Source organism: Trachurus trachurus (assembly GCF_905171665.1).
Source record: "Trachurus trachurus genome assembly, chromosome: 1".
Classification (NCBI taxonomy): domain Eukaryota; kingdom Metazoa; phylum Chordata; class Actinopteri; order Carangiformes; family Carangidae; genus Trachurus; species Trachurus trachurus.
The window spans coordinates 19849589-19868507 of record NC_139891.1 but is presented as its reverse complement, the minus strand read 5'-3'; the positions used below and the strand labels follow the sequence as shown (position 1 = coordinate 19868507).

At 42.2% G+C, this 18919-nt stretch overlaps 2 protein-coding genes across 2 annotated transcripts; one reads left to right on the top strand and one right to left on the bottom strand.

Annotated features, from left to right (window-relative positions):
• Positions 1–1478: 1478 nt before the first annotated feature.
• On the bottom strand, positions 1479–7247 carry stx3a (syntaxin 3a; the record flags this gene model as incomplete). The annotated part of the gene is made up of 10 exons (XM_083981139.1): positions 1479–1556; positions 1892–2002; positions 2163–2297; positions 3112–3185; positions 4343–4451; positions 5232–5302; positions 5562–5636; positions 5760–5859; positions 5954–6028; positions 7218–7247. The coding sequence occupies 10 exons, from the start codon at positions 7245–7247 to the stop codon at positions 1479–1481; spliced, it is 858 nt and encodes a 285-aa protein (XP_083837265.1).
• Positions 7248–8937: 1690 nt separating this feature from the next.
• On the top strand, positions 8938–18643 carry tcirg1a (T cell immune regulator 1, ATPase H+ transporting V0 subunit a3a; the record flags this gene model as incomplete). Its single annotated transcript, XM_083977556.1, has 21 exons — positions 8938–9054; positions 9274–9352; positions 10188–10327; positions 10546–10641; positions 10724–10785; positions 10922–11048; positions 11413–11495; positions 11605–11698; positions 11808–11879; positions 12310–12450; positions 12785–12944; positions 13103–13239; positions 14595–14740; positions 14870–14960; positions 16020–16138; positions 16839–17052; positions 17144–17251; positions 17522–17620; positions 17860–17980; positions 18154–18325; positions 18559–18643. The coding sequence occupies 21 exons, from the start codon at positions 8938–8940 to the stop codon at positions 18641–18643; spliced, it is 2463 nt and encodes an 820-aa protein (XP_083833682.1).
• Between the last annotated feature and the right edge of the window lie 276 nt (positions 18644–18919).

Below are 18919 nucleotides of genomic sequence, written 5' to 3'. Positions count from 1 at the left end.
TTTTCGTCATCAATAGGACAGAGCTACAAAAGACGTGGCTACAGAAGACATTTCCCTTGTAAATTGCTAGAAAGTGACTAACATGCAGAAAGAGAAGGACACACACAATCACGCTAAATATAATTAGGCCTACTAAGAGTCACACGAACTAACAAGTGGCCACTCTGATTGAACCATGGCTGGCCAGTCCAATTTCCAATCTGCCCCCACTGATATCACATTTTACACCCAGAGTATAATTGAGGTGGAGAGCTGGCAGTGCAGTCCTTCTTCATGCGGACAAGCACAGGTAATCCAGCAACCCAGACTGTAAGTGGAGAGATGTTTAGGGTATGCTTTATTTGGGACTTACATTTTATCCATTTAATTTTGCCAACCCTGAGCTGTGGACTCAGGCTCAGCTCTCCAAGAAAAAGGGGTGGCCTAAAACTTTAGAAGATAATATCAGTCAGTATCAGCCCACACCTGCAGTGTGAGAGGATGGATGCAAATGTCAAAGACCAACCAGAGTCAAGCCATGGCAAGAAACAAGAACAGCCTCTTTGAAAGTACAGCTGTAGTCTTTTTTAAAAAAAGAAAAGAAAAAGAAAAAGTGGGAAAAATGCACACGTTAAAAATGAAAGCAATCTTTGTAATAAATACACAAACAGTTAAGACCTGAAGCAGTAAAACACCCCCAAGGCAGTGTCAGTGTAATTAAATAAAGCAGGGGTGTGTTTATTTTACATTTCTAATATGACACCTTCAGAATTTACCTCTATTATCAGGTCACACAGCATCTATCAATAACCTGTCAATAATCAGTTCAACATCAACATTTCAATACAAGATTCTTTAAGTAAAGTCACTCCCTTCCTTCTTTCATTAAATTCAAACATGATTAGAGCAAAGGCCCACAATGGAGTCACAGCAGGAGCTTATCCACGACATGATATGGATTGGATCGTTAGATGCAGTCGATAGCATAAGTATTGGCACAGTGGTACAGTTTCCACATCACAGCACTAATGAAAGACAATCAAATGTACAAAAGGGTAAAGACAGCTGTCTCAATACTTACGATACTGACTTCATGGAGATGCATCAAGATGACAGGCAATGTGTGGTAGCCATGCATCCCTGCTACAGGGTTCAGCTTTCACCTCACTCACATGCCAACGGCCACTGCTATTCACTCCTGACTCGTTACAGTAATAACACACTTCATGTGTGAGGTGTTGCGTTTAACTGCACAGCACTAAAAAATATTTCCAATATTTTGTTTAATTTTACGTCCATGAATGCTGACCGTATGAGGTGGACCAGTAGAAACTATTCAGACATAACCGAGAATGAATGCAAACACGTAAAATCTCTATTTCTATTGTGAATGAGTTGAAACGACAGTAAACTGGGCCCAAGCTCTGCTTTGCTCTGCTCCGCTCTGCCCCATCCTCTGCTGTGTGGACTCAGACGGTGGGCGGTCTCCTGCAGGTTCTCTATTTGATGAAGCTGTAGAGGAACGAGCCGAGGATGAGGGACAGAATCACACAGCAGCAGAAGATCATCATTTGTTTCTGGAAGCAGAGAAAAAACAGTAAGAGAGTTGTAAAATAACTTTCCGCCACCACTTTGATCTTTCTAGCACTAAAAAATTAATCCTAGAATTTTTAAAATAAGGGTTTGTGTTGTGACATCACAAAGTCACGGATGTCCTGACCGCTTGTTTCAGGTTTCTGAATACGGACTGTGTGCATCTATCTGTGGACTGAGGCTTTGATACTTTAATATAGAACCTGGACCTGCTTTATAATCAAACTTAACATGGACCATCATCTACCTTCATACAGCATTGACCTTTAAAAATGTTTCAGCAGGTCATTGCATTCCTGTTGCTGCTGAATCCACTCACCCTGCGTGCTTCCTGCTGGTATTTGGCTGCTTTCTTGGTGTCGGCCACGGCTCTCTCTACGAAGCCCACTGACTGGTCCATGTTGCTCTCGATCCTGTCAATCATGCCCCCCTGGAGGGGTGGACAACAAGGTGGAGTCACGTAAGAGACAAGAATAGAGATGTATGTCTGACGCTGATATAGTGCAGCATTTGCATAATTTAATTACATGCTAAACATTCACTTGTTATTAGTACATTTCTCCATTGTGTGTGTGTGTATGTGTGTGTACCTGGTTCTCCACCAGCATGGCAATATCGACAAACATGTCATGAAGTTCTTTGATGCTGCTTTCCAGCCTCATGATGTCTTTGTGACGAGCCTCAATCTCGTTCAGGGCCTGCTGGTTGATCTTAGACTCTGTGATCTGTGTATGTGTGTGTGTAGAAGAAAAACAACAACAACAACAATATATATTAAGATGATATTAACATGAAAGTAAGGCAAAGCAACAGAAAAAAAAAATCATGATTGTGAAGAATAGAACAATTCTTATTATCAGTATCACAGATCATGACTCAAATATTCACACATGCGATGGTAAAACAGTGGAGGTTCAGTAGAGGCTCAACACAACAGACACACAAGCTGCTCACTTGAATGCATAATGGATAAACACAGATTGTCCAGTGACCACACCTGACCTCAGGGAGCACCGAACCTGTCTGTCTGTGTTTACGATCCAGGACAATTCTTGAAAATAACGTCAAAATCATAATCAGCCAACTAAAAACAACAACTAAAGAGACAAATTAAATGTGAGTTAACTGAGTCATTCAATAGCACTTCAGTTGCTATTATAATTATACGTTTTGAGATGTTACTTCCTGGCAGCTGTGATAATGGAGTTTTCCCACTACAAACACACACATTTATACTGAAGCCTGAACATCTGTACAGGTTGTTGTTTTACAAAAGTACAGGGTAGGCCTTTTGGACCTTGGTTGCCATGGTTAGAATAAGACATGCACACTACTGACAACGATGTGCATCTCCTTGTTACTATAATATCGACTGTTGTCATGGGATTAAGGTTAGGAAACTACATAAATGGCTACTTTTTCAGATATTGCCTAGCAACAAAACCTAAGCTGCTGCACAGATGACCTTTTTTTTTTTTTTTTTACTGGTCTCATTGATTTCCTGCCTCTGAGACCTTCTCTATACACTGTCATTCTCACCCCGGCAGTGAAGACAGCTGCGTTGCCTCCCTCCAGCATCTCCTCCAGCTCCTCATCAGTTGTCGCTTTCCCCGCTGTGATGGACAGAGAGGTTGGTTATGGTTGGTTTGAAATCAACATCTCTCAACAGCTGGTTAAATTGAAGTTAAAATAGGGACTTAGGTCTGAAAACAAGATGGACAAAGCACCTCTATACCTGACTGACATAAAAGTAGGAGTGGGAGGATTGAGCCCAAAATATTTATGTTTATTTTATTTGATATGGACATCACAAATACATTGAGGCTGTTCCAGTGGACAGACCGATGCTTTGCTTGGGTGTGTTTAGCACACTTGCTAATTTTCAACACTAGTCCATATAGGCGGATATCAATATCAATACTATTCATATCATGTTTTGTTTAAAAAGATTAGGAAGTCGGTTTCATATCAGAGAGGCAGACTGCTGCAAATCTGTTGTCACCTCAAACAGGAACAAATATCACGTGACGTGAGCATGTAAAACATAGCTTTACTCACATAACATAAATAAGTGGAAAACACAGGACATCTGTGTTTGTGTTTCATCAACTTGTCTGAGATTCTATGTTGTGCATGACTGTGATGGAAATGTTGTAATCAATATCCAAACACTTCCAGTCAATGGCTCCCACCCTCATGGACACTATTGGTAGATTGAAAATGTTCCCTGAATGCCTCACGTGCATGGAAATCAGTATGCACTTGCTACAGCTCCACTTAGGGAGGTACTGGGGCTGCATTTCTAGTGTCTTTAAGGGAGGTTTAAGGGGTTTATAGCTGTCATTCTGAAATGTAAACCTATACGCCTCTGCTTTCAATAGACTAAAAGTATGAGACAACTACGCACCCTTGTCCCAAACTATGATCTATGTATCGTAATGATTATTGTGGTGTTTAACACACACACACACACACACACACACACACACACACACACACACACACACACACACACACACACACACACACACACACACACACACACACACACACACACACACACACACACACACACACACACACACACACACACACACAAACATAATTATGATATCTGACATCAACAATGGACAGTGGTGATAATAACCATGTCATGGTCATGTCATGTCAGAGTAATCAGAGTAAGTAATCGGAGAAATAACTCCCTCTGTGACTTTGTGTGACTGTGACGTGTGTCAAGTGTTAGTGTAGTAATTCAGCTGTAGCTCACTGATCTCCAGCTGTCGGGCGATTCGTCCTTTGCTCTTATCTCTGAAGTCCATTTGAGCCTCATTGTACTTTGTCATCACCTCCACAAACTTCTTGGCGAGGATTGCATGCTGGGTAAAAAGGAAAATGCAGATGCTCTGTTTACTGAATGCAAATGTTTTGCTCAGTTAAATCAATATTCATTTCAGTGCTCTGCTCTCTGTACAGTGAAGCTTGACGTGTAGGAAATAAAAAAGATTACAATAATATAACAATAATTAATGTTAAACACTCCTCTCGGGACAGTTAACTCTGCGTTAAGTCCTCACACCTTGTTCCTGCCTGAATCTGATCCAGCCATCCAATCTTATGAAGGTTAAGAGTCATTTGAATTTAGTTTGTGAAATGTTTATGGCAAGAGCTGCTAAGAACTTCACTGTGTCACCAGTAACTCACGAGCTGCTGTCCATGATGCTGAACAATATCACAAATACACTGACAGAGCGTCTAGTTCCTTTTACAGTAATATGACACCTTGTAGATTTAACACTCCATATATGTGTTTAACTTTGAGCACTGATCCATAAGAAGATATATTTATGATTTTAAGAATCAAAAATCGTCTCAGTGTAGTTTTACATCTTCTCTCTCAGGCTGCTCTGGAGCTTTAGCAACAACAGGTGAGTGATCAAAGGAGAGCTTTCTGAATGATACAGTAACACAGCTCAACATCCCCTGTCTGCTTCTCCTCTCATCCTAGTATGGTTTAGTTTTCTTTGCAAACTGATTAAGTCCCACTTTATTTCACAGATTGCACCAGAGAGCAATGTGCGACCTCTCCACCCTTTGACTCCCACACACTCAAGTGTTCAGGTCAGACAAACTTGTCGTGTGATGTTGTATTGTCTGACCTGTGATTTACGTATCCTGAGATCAGCTGAGGCTCTCTCATCTGTGTTCGACTCAAGCTGACGCTCAATACCTGCAGATAAATACAGAGAGAGAGAGAGAGAGAGAGAGAGAGAGAGAGAGAGAGAGAGAGAGAGAGAGAGAGAGAGAGAGAGAATGATCAAAACGACAGAGCTTCAAATTAGTCTTTTCCAGAAATTCACAGAAACGTGTAAACACACCACAGTGCAACAGAAACAAAACTGGATTAAAACTATGGGCACGTGTAGATTGCATGTATCGTGAGAGAGACAGTGAGACAGACAGTGAAAGTGAAAAGACGAGACACTGACTTTTGAGTTTGTTTCTGGCATTGTTGGCCGACTTCTTGATCTCATTCGTGAGAGCCTCAACATCATCTTGTGTCTCTGGAGGAGATAGAGTGAGAGTGAGAGTTTACAGCAAGTACACTTTGTTAAGTAAAACTAAAGCTATAAAATGATGTTAATAATTATGTGTGTTATTAAGATGTGTGTGTTTGTGTCAGTCACTCGGGTCAGGCGTGGGGGCCGACAAGATGGTGGAGTAGAGTTTTTTTATTTCTGTGACGCTCTCATCAATCTTGTCGATACTCGTGCGGATATCTTCAATCTGGAACACACAAATACACACGCACACAGATCAACAATGATGAAATGTATAGTCTTATAGACATGTGAGGAGCAGACACAGAGGGACTGAATACCTGAGCAAAGAAGTCGTCCATAAAGGCCTCATTCTCCACAGGAACCTGAATGTCGTCACCTGGAGCATCACTCTTCTGTTAGACACACACACACACACACACACTGTACATTTGGTGTCATACTCTAGCAGCGCTGATATAAAAAAAAAAGTACAATAATCTCTCTGAATCTATTTTAACCTTCATTTTACCAGATCAGCCACTTCTTAGGTTTCATGGGTCAGTTGTGACACTTCCAACTTCCTCAACCAGGAGCAATTAAAAAAGCTCCTGATTCACTTTGCACACGAGTAGGCTAGTTATTGTGAGGAAGCAGCTTATAATAATGCAACATATTATGTGTTGCATTATCAAGTATTGGTCCCTTGTGTCCTATAATATCACATTTCACCTCAGTGTGTGTTATAATTGACTTGGAATAGCTAGGTGGTCATTGTAACATTTCAGGACCACAGACACATTTTGTTTGTGTTACAAAGATATCAGCTGTAGTTTGTAATTTCACTGTCAGTCCCAGTAGTGATAAATAATTAAACTGAATAAAAAGTGCAAATGTTCAGATGCTACAACAGTTGAACATTTGTGTGTCTGTAAGTGTTTCTGTGTGAATGTTGTGTTGTTACAACTAATGAAGACTCTTCATTAGCAGGCATTCATTTACAACTAACAGCCAAAACGCTAGCACTGACAACAATGAACAATACCTACACTGAATCACAGTGATCATAAGATTGAAGAATTATACAGCAAAGCAGCCTGATGTCACAAAATAAAGTTATAATATACTTTTTACATCAAAATGTATTTTTTCAGTCTAAAATAGTCTACTGTCTGTCACAGGCTGCTGGAATAAGGACTACAGAGACCAGCTGATTCCTAACTTGTTTCTGATTGGAGTGTTACAGCTGACCCATGTTTCAACCATCCCCAATCTCCACTCACAATAATAATGAATACAATTGATTAAATAATGATAAACAATTGATTACACTGAATTATATAAAATAAAACATACTCATATCTTACACAATGTTTGGGTGCATATTTTACGGAAGAACATTAGCACCATGTGATTTTTTCCCCCTCTGAATTCTGACTTTAAACTCACTTAAAAAAAAAGTAAAAATAACTTTTTTCACATGTGGTCCTTCTCCTGTATAGAATTTGAAATATATAGATGTCAATATCTATTGAAATACACAGATTTTATGATGTTGTAGGCTAACCCTGGCACAGAAACCATGCAGACCCAAACCCAGCCTACCTCCTTCAGCTGTGCCAGTCGGTCCTTCATCCTGAGGAGGAGGAGGAGGAGGAGGAGGAGGAGGAGAAGGAGGAAGAGTTGCTACCTCAGGTATAAACGTATAAACTTGAAGATAGCAAGCACAAAGTCCCACAGACGTTGCAGCCACTCTCTGTAGCCCTACAGCGGCCTCTAAGTAGAGTAAGATGGCCTCCAAAGTGTGCCCAGTAGAAATCCAGTCCAGAACTCCAGGAGACTGGACACGAGGGAGAGAGAGAGAGAGAGAGAGAGAGAGACAGACAGAGAGAGAGAGAGAGAGAGAGGTTGATTTCAGATTAGGAGAAAAATAATCAAAGTGGGGTCTCACAAGAGGTCTTGGTTTCTCTCCCGGTCCTCTGAGAGCTAATATTTATGGTCAACCTAACCTGAGGCTCCACTAAGCCTCTCTTCTCTAAAACCGGATTAGGACAGTAGTACTCAGGACGATAAACCTCCCCCCACCTCACCCCTCCTCCCACCTTCAACAGTGCACGCAGGCCTATAGGTTTTACCCTCAGTCTATAACATGCAAACCTGATTTTTCTCATTCATTTGAACAGCATTGTTGAAAGTAGAATATATTATATTCTAATATATAGATATATAATTTTTTTTCACATTAACTGAAAAGTACTTGAATCTGCTTTTCAGTCATTTTTTAAATTATTGTAAGATGTTCAGCACAAGTGGCTCCTGATGAGACCTCGTGCTGCAGGTGAGTAATCAGAGTCTCGTGGTCTCTAGGGGGCGCTGTTGAATTATAATCAGCTACAACATGTGCATGACTATACAGCATTTGAAAAAGTCTAAAATCACTTTGGATATAAGTGAACAATAAAACAGGGGAGGCTAAAAATAGCCATAAGTTAACAGTAATATTATGGTAATCATGTACTTAATTTTACTTACCTTCAACTTTTGGTCTGTTTTTTTCAGAATAAGGTGTATTGTGACAGATGGCCAAGTCCTTAGCCACCGCCCTCATCCCTGATTATATCTGAGGCCTGTTCTGAAATATTGAGAGGAACCTCTCTGTTAGTAACCTCTCCCTAACTGACAACAGGCACCAAACTCTAATTTAAGATCAGGTTCATTCAGTTTCAGACTACTGAATATCCAATATGAACAAAATCTATTTTGTGTCAGGTATTTTTATTCTATAATATGTAAGTGTATATATGTTTTTTTTTAATGGAACATGTCCTGTGTATGAATGTCATCAAGTTCCTGAGGAGGAATAATTTTATGTCTTGTTTTGTGAAAACAAAAAAAGAGAAAAGTTCATGAACATGTCTTGGGCATCTTAAAATGTATGTCATGCGCAAAAAAAAGAAGAAGCAAAAAAGCCTTCATTCAGTCATCTACAATGCTGACTCAGTGCCTCCCCCTCTCTTCTAATACAATTACTGTGACTTCTGCCTTTGGTCACATGAAGGAGGATAGCTTTCATGGGTTTGTCATTATACTTTCCCCCCAAATCTCTTCCTGTCCACCACAACAGTCTGCAACAGAAGTTACCGGGGTCTCTACTCGATGCAGACACCGAAGGAATAAACTAACTAAACTAAAATCTATATTCATTTATCCCTGGTTCCTGCCGACAGACAGTAAGTGATAGTCGTTGGAGCTTTTGGACAAAGTCTCATCCGGTTTAGCTGTATGCCGCTATAGGGACCACCACCTTGTCCTTCAGGTGGTTGTCATGGGAGCACTGCTGCGAAGCGAAGAGGTGTGTCTGGTCCAGATCTTCCTGCAGTCTGGATCAGCCTACAACTGTGTGAGCGAGCTGGGAGAACTGGGACTGCTGGAGTTCAGAGATGTGAGTGACTGACAACAACATACTTGTATTTTGACACCACAAACAGACATCATTAAGCTCCGACATTAAATACTGAATGTTGTTTCATTTTACAGAAAACAAGGTGTTTGGACATGGTTGCCCATAAACTCTGAATGTTTTTTAAGTGTGTTGCTGAAACTAAGATCATCAAGTCAAGAGTTTTATTTGCGTCCATCTGTTTTCCTCCCTGTGGCTCAGCTCAACCCTGATGTGAACTTGTTCCAGAGGAAGTTTGTGAACGAGATCAGGAGGTGTGAGGAGATGGAGAAGACATTTGGTGAGTTATAACCGAGACACCAGCAATGACTCTTCAGGTTAAAGGTTAGGGTGAACAGTGACAAAATACATTTACTTGAGTCCTGTACTTAAATATATTAGCCTATTAGGTTTTAAGCATTTGTTCTTTACTTGAGTTTTACTTCACTACACTTAAAATACAAATATTGTACTTTTGACTCTACTACATTTCTGTAAGTACTCTTTGAAGCAGATTCTAGTCAGTGAATGCATTTTCTTTTATTTTGAAAATGTGATTGATGATACACTATGTCCCTCACAGGAGAAAATTCATGTTCAAATCATGTTGTGCTGCATTATGTTTGAACTGCTCAGTTTAAACTTGGAAAAGATTGCTTGAAACTTTGGAAATGAAGAAATAGTCCTTTAGTTTTGAATCTTTGCTGTGTTTACTTGTTTTTAATGACCACTGCATAAAAACGGCAGAAATAAGAAAACAACAACAGCACCTCAGTTGTGTTTTTATGGCTATTCTTCTTAGGTTTGTGTTATATTCTACTAATTTATCAATGAATATACATTCTTCACAAATATGTTATGGCATACAAAACTCATCATTAATATATTTTTTGAACAGTATGGATACAAATTTGACTATATACTTTTATACATGTTTTTAACATTTATCTTCATACATTATGTCCAGAAGATGAAAATATGTGATAATGATTTGGCTTGGCTCCGGCCCTCCTGTGATGCTGCATGGCTAAGATAGATGATGCACTGAATATCTTTTCTCTGCAGCTTCCTCCTGTGTCTCAGGCTTATATAACTCCTCCATCATGCTATTTTGTCTCCTCTTCCTCGGTGTCCAGCCTTCCTGGAGCAGGAGGTTGGTTGCTCCTGGTCTCCTCCTCTGACTGAGCTGCTCAGTCCGGCCCTGTCAGCTCCTCAGCCCAGGGAGCTGTTAATGATCGAAGAAGAGAGTGAACGACTGGCCGGAGAATTACAAGAGGTGCTGACACACAAACTTGCACTTGTATCTTTGTGAGGATCTCCAACATAATGAATCACATCTAAACTATACCTTCTGAAACACACACACACACCGACTCACACCGTTTGTCCCTATGCCTGATCCTTATTCACATTTATGTCCACGAGTCTTTCCATTGATCTTGTCAGTGTCCTTGTTTCCAGCTCTTGACCTTTGACCTTGTCCTCCGCTCCCAGGTGTTAAAAAACAGGAACAGTCTGAGGACTCAGCTGATCCAGCTCCGTCAGTATCGTGCCGTCCTGACTCTCACGCACTCACTCACTGAGTCACAGGTACAGAGTGAGTGTGGTTGTGATGTTTCCATTTCTCCTCCGATTGTTTCACTGGGATGTGTTCGTGTATGTGCACTTTCAGTTCACACGTCCTCTTCCTCCATCTCTGGACACCATGGAGTGTGGTCAGGATATGCACCTCAGGTCAGTACACACTCTCCCTCCCTCTCTCTCTCTCTCTCTCTCTCTCTCTCTCTCTCTCTCTCTCTCTCTCTCTCTCTCTCTCCGTCTCTCTCCCTGAGTGTTGTACAAGTCCGTCCTCTGTCTGGCCTCCTTACAGTTTTGTCGTGGGGGTGGTCCATTCATGGCGAGTGTTGGCCTTTGAGCGGCTCCTGTGGAGAGCTTGTCGAGGATACATCATTGCTGATTTCCAGGAGATGGAGGAAAGGCTGGAGACACCTGAGACGGTAGAGACGACCTGATTTGGTTTTATAGAGCAGGTCCTTCTCCTTTCTCACATCAGGTCCACTTTAAACTAATCAGAGAGTGAGCAGTCAAGTTATTTTAATAGAGAAAATGTGCATCGGTTATTATTATTCCTCTCATACTGGTCATGAAATTATCTATTGCTTCTTTCAGAGGCTGCATTTGATCAACAGCAGTCCGACTACTAGATAGATAACTAGACAGATATTTATCCCCAAAGAGAAATTCAGATTTCCGATAATTCGTTAGTAATGATAATAATTGTAAAACAATTCTCACATTGTCCTATAAGTGACATCTGAGTAACATTAAAGGACTTGTTTCGATCTCTTCCTCTACTCCCAGGGTGAAATGGTGAAGTGGACGGTCTTTCTCATCTCATACTGGGGCGACACCATCGGTCACAGAGTCCAGAAAATCTGTGACTGGTTAGTTTGAGATTTTTCCTCCCAGTTAGATGATCTGATGGGTGATGGGCTGAGAGAGCTTGTGTTGTTGTGTTTTTATTTCATGGTGTTGTGCTCTTATTTTGTGTAGTTTCCATACCAACACGTTTAAATACCCAGAGAGTGAAGAGGAGAGACAGGAAATCCTGGGAGATGTGTACACCAGGATAGAGGATATCACACTGGTACGGCATGATTTTGTTTTTGTTTTCAATGAGATTTCAGACCTGTGATAGAGCAGCAGTGTTTTTCTGTCAGCAGCAGTGACTCCAGGTTTGTCCCTGTCCCGTCCAGGTGCTGTCCAAGACTGAGAGTTACCTGCAGCAGCTGCTGTGTCATTGTGAATCCGCTCTGCCACAGTGGAAGGTACCAACTCCTGCCTCCTCTGAACAACTTCATGTTGACTCCTGTTCAGTTTTGCCTCTGAACAGGTTGCTCAATTTAGTTTGCCCTTTTCTCAGTTTCTCCTGCGTCTCTTGTGGGAAGCTGTTTGTCATGTCCTGTCATGTCTGTACTTTGAAGACACTTCGAGTAGAAACTGTTTCAACTATATGATCAATTGTAGACTGTAAAGTCTCATGCACTGAACATAATCTGGCCGTTGGAGTTATGTATGTGTATTATCATCTGTGTTTGTTCCCCCTACTTCCCATTGATGCCTAAACACCGGTCGATGCACAATACAGTAATTCATCAAAATGTACGACAGCCGATTAATGCATCTTTCGGTCAACAACAACCAGCAATGATGTGTGATAGCACTACGCACTAATACGTTTCTTTGTGTTGCCTTCAGGTGCGTGTGGGGAAGTGCAAGTCTGTCCATACAGTCCTGAACCTGTGCAGTCCCTCTGTTACCGACAAATGTCTGATAGCAGAAGCCTGGTGCCCAGTGAGGAAGCTGCTTCTGCTGCAGAGCGCTCTCATCGAGGGCACGGTGAGTGTGCACGATGTCAGGGGAAGGTGTTGATTGTTTTTCCTCCTACACTATGAATCAAGCTCAACACACCCAGGGTAACTTTTTGTTATCTGACTTAATTTAACCTGTTTGTCCTCCTCACCTGAACTTTGAACCTGTTATGAACTGACTCCATGGGTTTATTATTATTATTAGTTATCGGGGCACTAAGGTGCAGGTAAGATGTTCAGCAGCAGCTACCATGGTGAACCCAGAGGGCCTCTGGTGTTGAACTGTGAGTCCACTGATGATACAGAAAGCTGATGTCTGCAAACCCTCACAGTTTTCTCTCCCTCTGTTTTTTTTCTATCAGAGGAGAAGTGGCAGTGCTGTGGACTCCTTCTACAACCGTCTCCCCTCCTCCTCCTACTCTTCTCCCCCTCCCACCCTGTTCATCACCAACTCTTTCACAGCTGCTTTTCAAAGCATCGTGGAGGCCTATGGAGTGGCCAGATACAGGGAGGTCAACCCAGGTAATGTGCACACACCGTACAGGGTTACTGCTAATGTCACGTTTAATCACCTTCACAATGAGTATGTATTACTTTTATTACTTTAAATATATTTTAACAAAGAAAAATCCAGGTTTATAAGCCAAATAACATGTGTATGATATTTGTTTGTTAAACAGCTGTCTACACCATAGTGACATTCCCCTTCCTGTTTGCGGTGATGTTTGGCGATATGGGTCATGGTCTGCTGATGTGTGCGGCCGCTCTCTGGATGATCCTGCAGGAGGACAAGAACACACACACTGGGAGTGAGGTGGTGATCCACACACAACAGAGCTGTTTTAAAAATACTTGGGGGTAGACACTGGGACAGAAATTGAGCCTTGAACTGATCCAGTTGACCAGGGGCCGTACCCTTTCGGGATCGACCCAGTATGAGTCCTGAGCTCGTCCTCCCTCTGCCACTCTGTCTCCCTCACCCTGAAACCTGAATGTTTTTGTCTGTTTAGCTGAAGAACGAGGCAATTATGGAAGTTTACTTTTCCCTGATTGACTTGATAAGAATCAATTCAATTGTATATCCAAAGGTCAGCTTCACGATGACTTCATGAAGTTCTGAAAACATACTCAAGGTCTTTATTCAACGTGAAGTAGGGGTTGCACAGACTAGTCGACTAATCGACTAGTCGACTTTACTGCTCCACAATGACGTTTTGAGCTTGACGTCGACTAGTCGCTGATCATGTAACAGTAGGCTACAAGAGTAGCGGCTTGAAACAACAGCTGAGTGCGCTGAATGAAAAAAATACGAGCGCCGTCAAGCTGGATGGAACGAGCGCGTACCAGACAGGAAGTCGGGCACAGAAAAGGCGAGAGAATCCGGTCGATTTTCAAAATAAAATAAATGATGATTAAGTTTGCTTGTCCGCCTAGATATTTGTCAGTTGCGTCTGCACACAAGACACACATCCATACACACAGCGCTAGAGACAGACCTGTAGCCTACAGACGGGTCGATGTTTGACCGGAGCGGAGAGAGCAGGAGAAGCTGCTGCCTGTGAGACGCCAAGCGCCTGTGAGGCGCTGCGCTTCCGCGGCCAGTGTGTCGGGCTGTCGGCAATTTAAAAAAAAAAAAAAAAAAACTCCGCTCATATCGACAGCTTTACGTCGCGCACAACGACAACCAACAACAGCAACAACCAACCAGAAAAACTGTGAAAAAAAAAACTGTGAGTGAAACTGTGAGTGAGCAGGACTGTGATGGTGACGAGGCCTGCGTGTCGTTTTCCTCCCTAATTGTTTAACGGACAGTAGCTACATTATTATCTTTTGCACTTGTATAGGAGTGCATGTTACAGAAAAACAAACTGATTTACAGCTTGTTGTTTATAGGCTAAAGCTGCTGTTCTGTGGACTAATTTCTGTGCATGAGCGTCTGTCAGTGAATAATCTACAGATTGTTGCCAAGCATTTCCCTCCTCCTGTAATTTTTGATGGGAAAAATATGAATGACGTCATCAGCGACTAGTCGACGTCGACTCGACTTTCATAACATTAGAGTCGACTTTTAAAAATCTGAAGTCGTGCAACCCCTAACGTGAAGTATTATGATGAACAACAAGTCACAATCACAATCGTTTTCATGGAGTGTGTGTATCTGTGTGTGTGTAGATGTGGAGGATGGTGTACACCAGTCGCTACATGATCTTACTAATGGGCCTGTTCTCGGTCTACACCGGAGCCATCTATAACGACTGTTTCAGCAGAGGCCTCAGCCTCTTCACCTCAGGATGGCATCTGAGACCCATGAACTGGAGGTGACACACACACACACACACACACACACACACACACACACACACACACACACACACACACACACACACACGCATGTTGTGTGTCTAATGATATTACTAATCATTACACTGTAATCATTGTGTCTGCAGTGATGAAATCCTCAGAGGGAGCCAGTATCTCAGCCTGGACCCCAACATCACTGGAGTCTTCCAGGGGCCGTACCCTTTCGGGATCGACCCAGTATGAGTCCTGAGCTCGTCCTCCCTCTGCCACTCTGTCTCCCTCACCCTGTCTTTTTCCTCTTGTCCCCTCAGGTTGTGTCAAAAAGCTGTTTTCCTCTTTGACTGCATGTTTCACTGAGTGATTGTTGTCTACCATGTCTACCATTTCTCCACTATGATAGCAACTATAGTTGTCAGTTATAACAATATACACAGAGACTGTACCAAGAGTGATGTGCCTACCTTCACAGCTGTGATTACTATAAAAACAGTAATATACACAAAGAGCCAACACTCGTGCGGGTCAAACAACTTCTTAACCTTTTTAATCCAGGCAGCAGTGGGCTAGTCTACAACATGCGCATTTCAGCAAGAAGCTTTGAAGAAAGCTCGACCCGCATGAGTGCTGGTTGTTTGTGTTTCTCTCTGAGCCTCTTTTGCCGTACACCTGTAAACAGTTTTTTTTTTTCCAAATCGATATTGAGTGTGCTCACTTTTTATACAAACTTTTATGGCTTGATTACAATCAGGAAAGGACTGTGATTTGGGTTAAAATAGCTATAATTCCTCCAAATTAGATGATCCTTGTCGTCATGATTGCAATAATAACAACAAAACCGTCATTGATAGCAGAGATACCATCAACTGCTTAAGTCACATAGGAATCCAACATGGCTGCTGTGTGTCCTTTTCACATCCGTCCATTCACCACAACCTCCTCCTGAAGTGGACAGTTAGTTTCCCCTCCTGATAACCTGCTGCACAGCTTACAAACCCGATTTTGTTACAGGAGGATAATACATGAGTCACTAAAGCACATTATACTGTCATTGTGCATATTGTCAGTTGGAAGAAGAAATTAGTGTTGAGGGTCGAGATGCTTTTACTTCTCTCCTTTTCTCCCTCTGTCATTCATTGGCCTCCACTCTGTCTTCAATTTTATTATTATGCTGTTTTGTTGCATAATAATTTGTATTCCTCATCATCTTATCCTTTTTTTTCATTTTAATTTTTAATTTTTTTGTCTCTTTTGTTTCTTAATTGATCATTTTCTCTTCTTCGTCATCATCTCCTACAGATCTGGCATCTTGCTAGCAACCACTTATCATTTCTGAATTCCTATAAGATGAAGATGTCCATAATAATAGGAGTTGTTCACATGACCTTTGGAGTCTGTCTGTCATACCTCAACTACAGGTACTGAAACACACAATACTCTCTGTGGGTGCACAATTTAAAAAAAAATTATTTTGATTGTTGAAAAACAATTCTTGATTTACCTTGTGGTTATATATACTAATATATCATGATACATTTTGTATGTATATATGAAGGGAGGATAAGACAGATGTGTAGTGCTATTTGTTTGAGTATTGGGACGCACCCGTGATGTGCACACACAAGTTTCAGGTGATTTCTAACAAGTTGTATCCTTTAATTTGTTTTTAGTGGCTCTGTACATGACAAAGTCCCCACTGACTATCAGATCTTACAGTAAAAGTGTATAGTTGCAGATGTCGTGACATGATAAAATCTGAAATGCATCGTGAAGGAAGAAGCAGGTGGAAATTAGCTCAAGAGCTAAATCTGACATTTTTACCACAGGTTTTTGTATGTTCATGAATATGCAGTCCCATTACAAATAAACAACAACAACAAAAAACATATACCTTTATGTTTTCCACCACTTACAAAACACATTTCACATGTAAAGGAGACACCAGTACCGCACCATTTATAGGAATAGCTAAACTTCTTTCAAGAAGAATATTCATAATTTGTTTGATTTATGAATTTATTTTAAATCAGTATAGAATCACATCTCTACTGGATGACGATGGACGGCAGTATGTACGACACGTGGGACATGTTCACAGCGTCTCCTCTCTCTCTGCAGACACCGAGGGCAGCGGGTTATGGTGTTTCTGGTTCTGCTCCCACAGCTGGTCTTCATGCTGAGTCTGTTTGGCTATCTGGTGTTTCTGATCGTTTACAAGTGGCTGGCCTACGGGCCGGGCCAGTCGGACCGAGCTCCCAGCATCCTCCTGCACTTCATCAACATGCTCCTCTTCACCGACAGCGAGGACGTCCTGCCGCTGCACCCGGGCCAGGTGAGTCAGAGTCACTCACACCTCTGTTTGAGGCAACAACGACTCACCGCTCATACCGCTCCCACCGCCTCCACTCTGTCTCCTCCTGCAGAGGATAATCCAGAGAGCAGTGGTCGTCGTGGCTCTGGCATCAGTTCCTGTATTGTTGCTAGGGAAACCTCTCTACCTGTGGTACCATCACAGTGGTCGACCCACAACAGTAAGCATTTAAATCCTCCATGTTGCTCTATAATGTGGTCACCTGTCCGATGACACAGTGGTCTTCTCTTCACAGTGGAGATCACAAGTTCACCTGCAGGTAAAGGGCACTCATTTACTGTGTGTGTGTGTGTGTGTGTGTGTGTGTGTGTGTGTGTGTGTGTGTGTGTGTGTGTGTGTGTGTGTGTGTGTGTGTGTGTGTGTGTGTGTGTGTGTGTGTGTGTGTGTGTGTGTGTGTGTGTGTGTGCGTGTGTGTGCGTGTGTGTGTCAGGAAAGAAAGCAGTCAACAGTGACGGACACCAGTTCTATCAACGCCCTGATGGGAGACCTGGAGGGAGGCAGTAGGGAGGAGGAGGAAGAGGAGGAGAAGGTGAGGAAAATAGATTCAGGTTCAGATTCAGATTCAGATGTGGACTCAGTCGCTGTTGGGAAGTTAATGATCTGTCCTCACACCATAGCAGAGGTCTGAGGTCTGGGAAAGTCTGAGCGTGTCTGAACTAACAGCTCTTATTGATTTGAGGCTCTCACCGCTGCACTCACCAGGTTGTGTCATCTAGCTCGTATATGAATCTGTTTTTGAACCTATGAATCGTCTTTTTGTTGCTGTAGGAGTTTGATGCATTTGAGGTGTTAATGAACCAGAGCATTCACACCATAGAGTACTGTCTGGGGTGCATCTCCAACACGGCCTCCTACCTCAGACTGTGGGCCCTCAGCCTTGCACATGCACGTAAGTAAACCTAAAACACACGCACTCACAAACACACACATGTGACACAGGCCAGTTTTGACACATTAAATTAACTCAACCACTGATCCAAAAGATATTTCTTTCAGTTGTATTGTAAAGGGCACCTGGTGTGTGTGTGTGTGTGTGTGTTGTGTGTTGTGCTTCCCCGCCAGAGCTGTCAGATTTGCTGTGGATGATGGTACTGCGTGTTTCCCTTTCTTGGCGAGGGATGCTGGGATCTGTAGTTCTGGTTGTCATATTCTGCTTCTTTGCTACACTCACTGTTTCCATCCTCCTGGTGATGGAGGGGATGTCAGCGTTCCTACATGCCCTCCGCCTGCACTGGTAAGACACACACACACACACACACACACACACACACACACACACACACACACACACACACACACACACACACACACACACACACACACACACACACACACACACACACACACACACACACACACACACACACACACACACACACACACGTATCATAACATTACATCCTTTCTGACAAACCTATTTCTCTGATCCTCCACTGTTCTGAGCTCTGTCTCCATGTGTTTCTTCAGGGTTGAGTTTCAGAGTAAGTTCTACAGTGGGACCGGATACAAGTTCAGCCCATTCTCCTTCTCCAATATCATCCACTCCCTCTAAGCCAGACAAGCCTCTCGGCTAGTTCGGCTCCATGGCTGAGCTATAATTGACAGTGTCAGTGGTCACAGCGCCCCACCAGTTTTAATTTCTCTGTGCACTTTCGCTTAATCTTTCCAGAGCCTTCAGCTGGTTCCTGTATTCCAAATTGAAAACACAATAATCATATCAATAATAATATTTTTGCACATCACAATATACAATCTTTATATCCTACAGTTTCTACAGTCAGTCAGTCAGTCAGTCAGTCAGCGCTTGTGATGGAAAAATACTGAGTGT